The 12093-nt window shown below is 36.0% G+C and overlaps 1 protein-coding gene across 1 annotated transcript; it reads right to left on the bottom strand.

Annotated features, from left to right (window-relative positions):
* Positions 1-1949: 1949 nt before the first annotated feature.
* On the bottom strand, positions 1950-9075 carry LOC125198420 (phenylalanine N-monooxygenase-like). Its single transcript, XM_048096768.1, has 8 exons — positions 8898-9075; positions 8669-8846; positions 8410-8570; positions 7855-7943; positions 7666-7782; positions 7495-7547; positions 2666-3116; positions 1950-2591 (listed from the first exon to the last, which is right to left on the bottom strand). Exons 1-8 carry the CDS (start codon positions 9073-9075, stop codon positions 1950-1952), a joined length of 1869 nt encoding a protein of 622 aa, XP_047952725.1.
* Between the last annotated feature and the right edge of the window lie 3018 nt (positions 9076-12093).

Genomic DNA, 12093 nt, shown 5'->3' with positions numbered 1-12093 from the left:
TGAGGCGGGCTGAGACTGCGTTGGGGCGGGAGGCGAAGATGGCGTCGTGCTTCTTCAAGAAGTCTCTGGAGAGCTCCGGAGAAGTGACGGCGATGATGTGGACGCTGTCGAGGCGGATGCAGGCGATCTCGGTGTTGAGTGGGGATGGTGATCTTTTGCTGATGGATATGAGTTTCAAGAAGTTTTTTTCTGTGCAAATCATGATAAAACTTTAATCACGTATGAAGTACTAGAACTTATTCGGAATTACATAAGAACTTGTTGACTGAAATGTGATAGAATTCACATGTCGGAAAATTTAGGGATTGCCAAAAATGCCCTTTTAGTGATTTGACAATTTTGGTCAGAAAAGTGGCAAAAAGAACCGCATTCCTTATTATATAAAACATAAGGGTTATCTGAAAACAATTTTTTATTAGGAGTATGTAGTGCAACAATCCTAAAGTTTAGGTTGTAACAGCGCAGTTCACTCAAATCTACTAATTGCACATATAATATATTGTAGGGGTGCTTAAACGGTTCTCCGGTTCTCGGTTAACCGGAATTGGAACTGGAACCGATCGGTTAATTGAGGAACCGGAACCGAAAAATCCAGTTCCGGTTCCGGTACCGGTTCCAACTTTTTAAATAATACCGGTTCCGGTTCGGAACCGGAACCGACCGGTTCCTAACCGGGAACCGGATTATAATTCAATTTTATTTTTTTATAATTTAATATACTAAAAAATCTAATTTATTGAATTAATTTTGAATTAAAGTAAAATAGTTTGAAACATTGAGTGATTTTTAGATTTAAATGTTTAATCTGTGATACTTTAAATCTATAATTATTTCCCTAATCCATTTTTTATGAACTAACTACAATGAGTAGAACATCATAAGTTTGTTTTTAGTTTTCAAAAGAACTTATACAAATACAATATCATTTCATATGATATATTTATTACAAATTTATGTAACAATTCATTTAACATACGATTTTAACATATTTGTGAATAATTTATTAAGTGTTCCGGTATAAACCAAATAGTCACAACAATATCAATTAGTATTGGAAATTCCAATGAATACTATGTTTAGCCAAAAAAGGGAAAATGAAATTCAATTTTAAAACTCATTTTTTTAAAAATAATTGCTAAAGTTTAGAACTCCTATTTTTGTATTAGTAAAAAATTGCTAACATAAACTAGTCCGACCCGACCTACTACACTTGGCATCATTCTTATCCATATATGAATATTATTGTATTGTTGGTTTGTATTTTGTGTATTTATTTTAATTTTTAGGTATTATTTGTTATAATTCTAGATGTTGGATTATTATTTTTTTAGTATTGAACTATTTAAAATTATAAATAAATTCGGATTAAAATTACACATCGGTTCCGGTTCGGAACCGGAATCGACCGGTTCTTAACCGGCCGGTTCCAAACCGGAACCAATCGGTTCCGGTTCCGGTTCCGATTCTTGAATTTATGAAAATTTAAAACCGGTTAACCGGTCAACCGGTTCGGTTAGAATCGGAACCGGCCGAATAAGCAGGCCTAATATATTGTGATGTACAATCAATTTCATCATCTTTGAACGTCAAGTTTCACCGCTAATTAAGTAGTCAAATTTTCAACTGAAATATACCACATCATGAAAATTAATAAAATCTCGATATGATTATGGGCTAATAAATACTGCTTGGCTTCATGAAAAGACACATTCATAACCATCAAACACAATTACCCTTTCTTAATGGTTATTGACATATTGTTATGCATAATTTACTGTATTACGATAATGCTTTTGTTAATATATTGAAATTGCCTCTTTTCATTAACTGGAATATTAATAGTCCAGATGTGCTCACTTTTCTTCAACTATATAATATTTTCTATAGTTAACTTCCTATATACATATATACTAGCTAGATTCAAATCTCATTTGATTCTCCTCCATATGTTAGTTTGACATGAGTTGCTTATAAATTTGTGAGTTCAATCGTGGTGTTGCATGAGCAATCAAAGGTTTAGCCAATCCCAAATCCTGCCCTGACTCATCCAAATCAATTATATCTGTATCAAGGGGTGGCCTCCACCCGAAAGCCTGAATAAGTCTAGCCAAAAGCATAGTAGTTATGGTCGAACCAATTAGAATGCCGGGGCATCCTCTTCTCCCGGTACTGAATGACAACATGCGCAGTTCTTGATCCACAAACTCCACTTCTGATGATTCATCAACAATGTGACGCTCTGGGTCGAACCGGAGAGGCTCATCCCAAATCCTAGGGTTTCGCCCTAAGCCAGGACGACTGAGCAACACATGGCTCCCCTTTGGAATGAAGTAGCCTCCCACCACAACATCCTTACTCGAAACATGAGGAACATTAAAAGGTGATAACGGATGTATCCTAAATGACTCTTTCAGACATGCTTTCACATAATTTAGGTTAGGTATATCTAACTCTTCCACAAGCCTGTCTTTACCTACAACTCGGTCCAATTCTTTACATGCCTTTGCAAGAATATCTGGTTGATTGATCATCTCCGCCAAAGCCCACTCAACTGCATTCGACGGATTATCAACAGTCTCAATCATTATTTCCTGTAAAAGCATGTTGAATAACTTTTTATAAGATTCGAGTCCAAGACCTTTAGTAATTTAAACCAAATACTTACAATAATTTGTGCTTTAATCTCTCGAACAGACAAAAGGGGCTTTGTTTGGTCAGAGCTCTTGAGATTAATCAAAAGATCAAGAATATCATCTTCTTCCCTCTTTAGCCCTCGCCGCCACATCTCCATTCTCTTATCGATAACCGGATCATTGTATTTTCTCACATTCTTAATCGCATTCCTTACAATCCTCTTATGTCCATCGAAATCGAAAACCTCCAACCACGGTATAAAATCAGCAATGGCGAATCCATAGAGAAACGAAAGAATCACGAATAATCCATCCACGTGTTCTCTCTCTTCACTTCCCGGCCCTCCATCTTCTTCTCCCAGCCCGAAAAACCTCTCCCCAAACACCATCTTCCTGATCAAATTAGCGCAGTAGTGTCGAGCTGCATCTCTGACGTTCACAACCCCATTTTTGAGTGGATTGTTGCACTGGTTGTATACATATCTTTTTATTAATATCAAATAAATTTTGGCGGACGTATTAAAATGAAAACTAAGGATAAAATAAAAGAAATGTCACATTCTAGGTAATAGGATAGGGTATAAAAATATATAGAAGTGTCACGTTCTAAATGTGTAGGATAGGGTCGGTAAAAATATACACTAGGATAGGTTTATATTGGGTTTCTACAACATTATAAATGCTTTTGCTAATGTTTTTCCACGGTTCTTTTTTTCTTTTCAATAGTACTATATCGTTGCGTTTTGGTGAGTCGATATAGTACTATTTCTTCCGTTCATAAAAAATAATTTCATTTATAGATAACACAAATTTTAATGAGATATTTGGTAAAGTAAAGTATGGGAGAGAGGAGAAAAAATGGATAAAGTATGAGAGAGGTTTTCCATTTATAGAAATGAAACTATTGTTTTTGGACATCCCAAAATGACAAATTGTGGGGCTTGCAAGTGTGTTGAACCCAACGAGTAGTTGGGCATCTTCTAGATTATAGAGATTCCCGGATTCACAAGTGCGTTGAACCCAACGATTCGTTGGCATGCGCAGTTTCTCCATACTTGATCCCGAGTTTCGCCTTTCATCCTTTTTTTTCCTGTTTTAGGCTCTTTTTCTGTACATCATTCCCAAACTAGTCAAAACACCAGATCGAGATAAAAAAATATAATCATGACAAAATATAATCAAAATTATACTCCCTCCGTTCTATAGTAATGGATGCGTTTCTTTTCAGCACGGAGATTAAGAAAAAAATTGTGTTATGTGAGTTGAGTAAAGGGAGAATAAAGTGGAAAATGAAAAAAGGTAAAGAGATGAAGAGAGAAAAAAATAAAAGAGAGTAAAGTAGGTGTGGAAAAATGTGTTGACTTTTACTAAAAAGAGAAATGACTCTATTACTATGAAACGGATAACCAAAATGGCAAAATAATTGTATTACTATGGAACGGAGGGAGTACAGATCTAGTATCTAAATGCAAAATCCAAGCGAATAAATAATCTCCTAAATATAAAAATTGATGTCATTTTATTTTATATTTCAATGTAATAGATAATTAATTAGTTTTACTTTTAGGCTTTAGCTATTGGCCGCCGCGATGTATTGATCATGACTTGTAAATGGCGATGGTATTTCAATTAAACACGTCTTTTATCTATAGTACATAGCAATAGGTATTGCAGCGTAACTCACACTACGTACACATGTATGTACACCATATATCTAACAAATTTATCACGTCACACTACAACGTACATACAGATATGTGTTGTTTAAAATTGAGTAATACGAGTACAATATGATAATACTACTTATAATTTTTTAAGAAAATTAAAAGGGTAAACTTGTTACAAATTTTGTATAATGATAACCAGCAAAGGCGGAGCCAGAATTTTAGCAGTGGGGAGCCTAAACTACCTCTGATTTTTTTTTTAGTGCTAACATCTTTAAGGTTCAGTGCTTACAACACAGAAAAAACTCGGACATGAGAAATATAAAAAGTCATAGGTGAAAAAAATAAATGATGAAAAAATTAACTAGTGAATTGATTTGTTAAAGCATAACATCGATTTAAAAAAAATATTATATGATATAAATATTTATTAGATCAATAGACTATTTTTTTATGATAAAGAGCATCACATTAAAATTTATTTTATTCTATACTTCAACTATAAAATGATTCTTTATGATTACAAATTAAAATGATTTTTATAAAATTACTAGTTTAAAAAATTAATAAAATTTAAGAATGTGATAGTCAATAAAACATAAATGAATATGAGAAAATCAACTTACTAATTAGAGAAAATAAAGCCACAAATGAACTACAAGTATAGCTTTTAAATCGATTTTACTAAAATTATATTTTACTACAAGCATATTTTTACATTTGTAGAGCTAAATAATTCTTTATTATAATAATACAAAACTAATAATATTATAAATCTAATTTAACAAAAATGAATAGAGAATAGAAGAAACAGAATTATCAAATTAATCATAAGTTAAATCAATAATACAAAACTAATAATATTACAAATCTAATAGAACAAAAATGAATAGAGAATAGAAGAAACAGAATTATCAAAAAATTAGGTGATCCCGGAAGGTGTCTGCAACACATGAACAAAAAACTAGAACTCAGGCCACTTGCGCTAACATTGGATACGTTTAATGCTGCATTTATATAATATATACAGGAAAAACACAAAGGGCTGAGGGGCCCAAGGCCCCCCGGGCCTAGCGTGGCTCTGCCCCTGATAACCAGGTTTATAATCAATGTCGAACTATTTCTAGTGTAGAATTGTTGAACCCGTCATTTTTAGATTGTTTTAGGTCATTTTAGAACATTGTTAATTGGGTTTTAGGTCATTTTTATAAAATTCATGATTTAAAATATATTAGATGTCATTTTTAGATCATTTTTACTATCATGACTTAAAAACAGACAAAATGACCTCTGTTTTGTTTTGTAATGCGGTTCGGTGTTCTGCAATAACATTGAGTTTTGCTTATATCACAAATCATGATAATTACCAAATACGGAGTACTAGTATTCAATTTATAAAATCATTGTTTAATGGTTTCAGTTATAAAATAATTTTGCTCTTGTTACGTGCATGTACGCATTATAATTTCAAGAAAAATACATTTGAGACAGGACAAGATAAAAATTCATCACTACAAAAAAGACGCAAATTACCAACGGAAATATCTGTGGGTATTAGCAATTTATCTGTTGGTAAACAGTGTTACCAATGGATTATCGGAGACGCTCCACGAATCGATGAATCTTCCACCAGAGATCTCTTCCACCGGAGATGCCTCCACAAATCCTTCTCATTTGGCGTCGGTGGGTTTTACGGATTGGAAGAGAAAGGGCGTCAGGTAAAGGGTTTAGGGTTTCACAGATTAATTGGAGGAGAAAGAGAGAACGATTTTGGGCTAGGATGAAAAAAAGAAGTAGAAAGTGAAATAATGAGGTTAAATTTAATTTCAAATTGCCGATGCACATAATACCTTGGTAAATAGTTGTTTAAGTTTTCCGAGGGCAACAATCCCTTGGTAATAGATTTTATTAAATAATATTTATTAAAAAATAATAGCTTTACCCACGGAATTCTTCGTTGGTAAATTAAAATGTCAAAATTCGTCACTACACCGTCGGAAATGACGTCAGATAATTTACCAATGGCATATCCCTTGGTAATCTGTCGACAAATGCCAATGGATATTTGTGTGTCAGTAAATCCCTTGGTAATTAGCATTTTTTAGTGCATCCTTTGAATTACTAATCAATTAATTATGCTACCGTGAGAGGGATCAATGCTACCATGAGACATATTTCAAAATGATGTGATCGTAAATTTTTGGCACGTATATTAGCAAGTACTCCCTGTCCCCCAAGAGTTATTGTTATGTAAATCATAAATCATCAATATCTAAACTATTCATAGCCCCACACATATTTAACCACTCTTATTTCATTGACAACACCTATAAGGCTATAACAATCATATCTATCCCATAAATATTTATGACTTCTACTATTTCATTTCTTTTTTATTTTATTTTTTCCCAACCAATTTATTTTTAATTAAATAATATATTACAAATATAAAAGGTCATTTATATTAAAAAAGGCATTATGTTAAAAATAAAATTTAAAATTAAAATGACATAAGAAATGCTAAAATGAGATGAATTTTTCCGATTTTTTTTTAAAAATTCCAACTGTCAAAACAAGTGGGCACCACCGCTCTCTCCTATCGCGCCGACGGATCCGTGATCACCGCGGCGGGACGAGAATTGTTTGCAACAGAGACCACCGTTGCGGATGCTCTTATAACTTAGCCGGGAGAAAAGAGACAAGTGTAATAGTAGTAGTGTCATCACCAGAATTGAATTTATACTATCCTCGAAATCAACGTCGTAAAACCAGGAAGATGGGTTGCAACTTGTATCAAAAGAACGGATTATATATGGTAACTTTGGATTTCATTAATAAAGAATTGCGACTTATGCATGAACTTGTTCTAACTTACAAGATGGAGAAGCCGAGAAGGAGATATTTTTCTGCCAAAATAATGTCTTTTGAATATTTATTACTATTGGTGGCCTACCTAAATATAATTTCAGTTAAACCAACTTTTATTAGTTTGGTATTAGTGGTGTAGAGAGAGCACTGTTGCTTGAAGGCTGAATCTAGCTAGCTACAACGGTCCTGCAAAACGGAAATACTCTTTTGTTAATATATCCACAGTTGTTTGTTGCCTATTCAACCAATCACTCTTCTTCAATACTCTTTTTGGTGCTTATTGTAAGGTCTAAATACACCGAGCTATTACAAGTAATACAACAATTTACTGAGATCTAGCTACTAAGCTCCTAGATCTTGATCCTTCAATCTTCAAACACTCCTGAAACACTTAACACACAGATTAAAAGCGTTCTCCTCAATGAGAAGTAATCAAGGCAGTTAATCCAGAAAGAAATAACCTAAAAAATAACAGATCAAATAATAGGCTCAAGTTGCACCAGGTACAACTGCACATGCCGTTTGTATCCGACCCTCAATCCCTTATTAACCAATTGATTTGTCCTTAGGAGAAACAATAGCAAATCAAGATCTGCTTCACAGTATCCACACAAACCCTAGATCACACAATCCCACAGACTGCAGACAAGATCAAGAGCCTTAGAACCAGCAAATCACCACAGGTAAACCTCCTCTGAAACACAAGAAAACTTCACCACAAATCGGTCAGATCCCTTAGACAAGAAACCAGAAGTTTCCTCACTCACAAACACCCTCACTCACAGATTCAGTGTTTACACACACAGGAACATGAGGGAAATGAACAATCTCTCAAGAAGAGAAAACCCTAAACTCAAGAGGCACGAAAATAGAAGTGAAGTGAACAGTGAGAGCTAGGAGTATATAAATGACTCAGCTCTCACACCACACCAGAGAGTGACACGTGTAGGGTTTAATAGTGAAGTGGGCTAAGGCCTCAATACTCCAACATGCTGCAATCTTTTGGGTTGGTTACAAAGAAGTAGACCGGTCCATTTCATAGGCCCATAGTACTACATTTCCCCACCTTGGGCCTTATCAAATCAGTGAGGGATTTGGCATGTGCCTTTCATCATCGCCTATTGATGGCTTTCTAGTCATGGACTAAGAAGACATCAAACCCACAGTGTATCCATCAACAGTTATACAAGTATAACACTTAGAGAAAAATACACAAGGGAAGATACCTGGCCACATTACCTAACCAGAATCAATGTGAAGCTTCCTGATGCAGAAAAGCATCTTCGGAAGGCACATAGTACCCATATCAGCTGGATTGTGATCAGTGTGGATCTTTTCAAGCTGGACCTCACCCTTTTCCACTATGTCTCTGATGAAGTGAAATCTGACATCTATATGTTTAGTCCTGTCATGAAAGACAGGATTCTTACAAACGTGTATAGCTAACTGACTTTCAGAGTATACAACAATGGGTTGCTTGAGAAAATTTAGTTTTCCCATAACCCCTTTAGCCACAAGGCTTCTTTCATTGCCTCTGTGATGGCAATGTACTCAGATTCAATAGTGGAAAGGGCCACTATGTGCTGCAATTGGGATTTCCAGCTAATGCAAGATCCACCAAGTGTAAAAACATAAGAGGTAGTGGACTTCTTCTTATCCCTGTCATTAGCATAGTTTGAATCTACAAAACCACAAAGGTTAGTATCATCTGAACACTTAGAATATTTCAAACCATAACTGACAGTATGTTTATGGTATCTCAATAACCACTTAAGAGCTTCCCAATGTGGCTGCCCTAGATTGGACATGTATCTAGACAGGCCGGAGACAGAGTATGCAATGTCTGGCCTTATGCTCACCATCAGATACATAACAGATCCAATTGCATTAGAATATGGCACCTTCTTCATCTATTGGACCTCACTGTCACTCTTAGGATACTGGTCCTTGCTGAGAAGGAAATGAGCAGCCAAGGGGATTGTGGATGGCTTGGCATCCATCATATTATACTTACAGAGGATTGTTTTTACATGGGAACTCTGACTTAGAATCAATTCCCTCTTCTTCATGTTTCGCACAATATCAATGCCCAGAATTTTCTGTGCATCCCCCAAGTCCTTCATATCAAAGTTAGTAACCAACATATCTTGAACATATTTGACAACAGAAGGACTAGGACTCACTATAAGCATGTCATCAACACATAACAGGAGAAAAACAGGAACAAAATTGAGATCTTTGAAATAAAGGCAATGATCAAAAGCACTTCTAGTAAAGCCTAGAGACTGCATACATTGGTCAAACTTAATATTCCATCTCCTAGGGGACTGCTTTAAGCCATACCAAGCCTTTTTCAAGAGACACACATGATCAGGGTACTTAGGGTCAACAAACCCTTCAGGTTGGCTGATACGCTCAGATTTTGCACGGTTTTAAGGCCATTATTTGGTCCGCTTTGAGTGTCAAAGTTGCATTACATGTCCATTATTCGTATATTTTATCCATTTTGGTATTTTGACGTGTTTTGTGAGATATGTGCAAAATAGAGCAAAAAAGGGCATAAAAATGTGAAATTCCGGAAGCAGGAGCCCAGAGGGCCACTGCAACATGTGCAGTGGTCGCTGCAAAGAGTCCAGAAGGCTCTGACCCTCTTTAGCGGTCGCTGGGCCCTTGCCAGCGACCGCTGGGAAAATGCGGCGCGCGACAGCTATCTTCAAACTCAATTTTCCGGCGATACTGAAGTCTGATCAGGACGTTCTACACACCATTATCTTCGTCTTGAAAAGAGCTACAAGTTGGTACCAAGATCACCTCTATCAGAGTTCTGTGGAGAGAATTATGGGCGTTCTACCAAAGTCGCACAAAGCTGCCAGCTGCAGTCTAGACGGAAATTTAAAGAAGGAAAGAAGATATTACCTTGTGAAGCCAAATCTTGAATTCATATTACAAGAATTTGAAAGAAATAGAGAGGAGAGTCTACAACAAGAGATAAAAGTAAGACTAGAAAACACAATGAAGTCCATGGAGAAGAAATGCAAAGAGATCAATGAAGGACTCGAAAATAGCAGCAAGATGATGACTGAGGCGATACTTCCATATTTTGAAGAAAAATCAATCATTGAAGAAGAAAAGGAGGAACCGCCCCGCTCCAAATGGGAGGACCGTTAGAAATTTGCATGACCGAGGTACAAGAAAATATGAAGGTGACCAATCAGAGGTTGATGAATTTGGAAAGACACTCCGACCTTTTAGAGCAAGGAGTGGCAAGTCTTGTCGCATAAGTGGGAGAATTGGAATACAATATGGGGATTTTAGCCACTGCAATAGGGATAGAGAAGGAACCAACTGATCTCTCGCCAGCCGTTGATCTTCCGCAGCGGCCCGTTGCACATCTTCACAGCGATCCGCCAGGAACTTCACAACCAGCCGAGCCTGACTCGGACACAGATGCAGAGCAGCCACCAGCGGCCGCTGCACCACTTTGCAGCGGTCCGCTGCCTGAAATTCAGCCCCCAGAATCGCAGTTTCTTAGCACTGACACCATGACCCTGCCTCCCCATGAAGATGAAGAAGATGAGACAAACAAAACTGTGGTTAATTCTTTCAAACCCTCTCTCTCTATAATGTTAATTCCTTTTATTGCTGACAAATCTGATTTTAGTGAGGGGATTCACAATTAAGTCATGCATGGAGGAAAAGTTGGGGCAAAATCGAAAAATCCAAGTTCAAACGAAGTTGTCCAAAATATCTGAGGTACAATTTGTGTGGGTTCAATCTTATGTGTCCATTGTCACATTCTGTGTTTGCACAATCTGCTGCAACACTTGATAAGCTCCATAGAGTGTGGGTGAGGTATAAAGCTCTATGTTGATTGTTTTCTAGTTTTTGTTAATTTTCTAGGTTAGTTTGTTTTTTTTTTCCTCCGTAGAGCTGAAGTTTTCCTCCGTAGAACTAAAACTAATAGTAGTTTTTGTTTTTATTTTATTTTAGTATTCTTCATTTTAATTTTCATTTTTTCTAAAAAAAGAAAAAAAAAACTTTTGTTTTTGATATTTCATTTTTCTAAAAAAAAAATCTGGAGCAGGGTCAGTGGTCCGCTGAGTTGTTTGCAGCGGCCCGCCAAGAGAACAACAGTGAGATCGTACCATCCACAGCGGTTAGCTGAACTGCAGTCAGCGACCGCTAAAGAGTGTCAGACGCGTGATTTTCACATAAGGTATATTTTTTCCTTCCTTCTTTCATTCTCATTTTTTCTAACCCTAGATCACTACAAAAAACTGCCGGTTTACTAGCGGAAAATTTTGTTGCTAATTCGCATAATTCCGCTAGTAAAATGGATTAGCAGCGGATTAGCAACAGATCAACACTGCTAGTAAATTCCTTGCTGCTAAAATTTAGCAACTACCAAAATTGTGCTACTAATGGTTTAGTAACAAATTAGTAGCAGAATGTGTCTGTTGATAATTGTTGGCATCAAAAGGGAATCGAAAAATTTAGCAACAAACTTAGTATGTTGCAAATTGTTAGCAACGAATTAGCAATGCACCAAATTTGCTCCTAAATTGTTGGAATCAAAAAGGGATCGAAAATATTAGCAACAAACTTAGTCCGTTACAAATTATTAGCAACGAATTAGCAGTGCACCAAATTTGCTCCTAAGTTGTCGGAATCAAAAAGGGATCGAAAATATTAGCAACAAACTTAGTCCGTTACAAATTGTTAGCAACGAAATTAGCAGCGCACCAAATTTGCTCCTAAATTATCGGCATCAAAAAGGGATCGAAAAAATTAGCAACAAACTTAGTCCGTTACAAACTGTTAGCAACACACTTAATTCATCCTAAAATTATCAACGAATTAGCAACAAGCTCAATTGGGCCCAAATTGAATATTTAAAAAAAATCATTGGTTGGTATTTTGCTACTAAG

The sequence above is a fragment of the Salvia hispanica genome, unplaced genomic scaffold, assembly GCF_023119035.1.
Source record: "Salvia hispanica cultivar TCC Black 2014 unplaced genomic scaffold, UniMelb_Shisp_WGS_1.0 HiC_scaffold_1441, whole genome shotgun sequence".
NCBI lineage: Eukaryota > Viridiplantae > Streptophyta > Magnoliopsida > Lamiales > Lamiaceae > Salvia > Salvia hispanica.
Note: the sequence above shows the minus strand (reverse complement) of the source record. Positions and strands in the feature narration are given on the sequence as shown.

Coding starts and splice junctions, on each gene's coding strand:
- LOC125198420 (XM_048096768.1), bottom strand. CDS start 9,075: ATGAAGAAGGTGCCATATTCTAATGCAATTGGATCTGTTATGTATCTG. Junction 8,847..8,897: donor TAAACATACTGTCAGTTATG/GTTTGAAATATT, acceptor GTGGTTTTGTAG/ATTCAAACTATGCTAATGAC. Junction 7,783..7,854: donor TTTCTTGTGTTTCAGAGGAG/GTTTACCTGTGG, acceptor TGTGTGATCTAG/GGTTTGTGTGGATACTGTGA.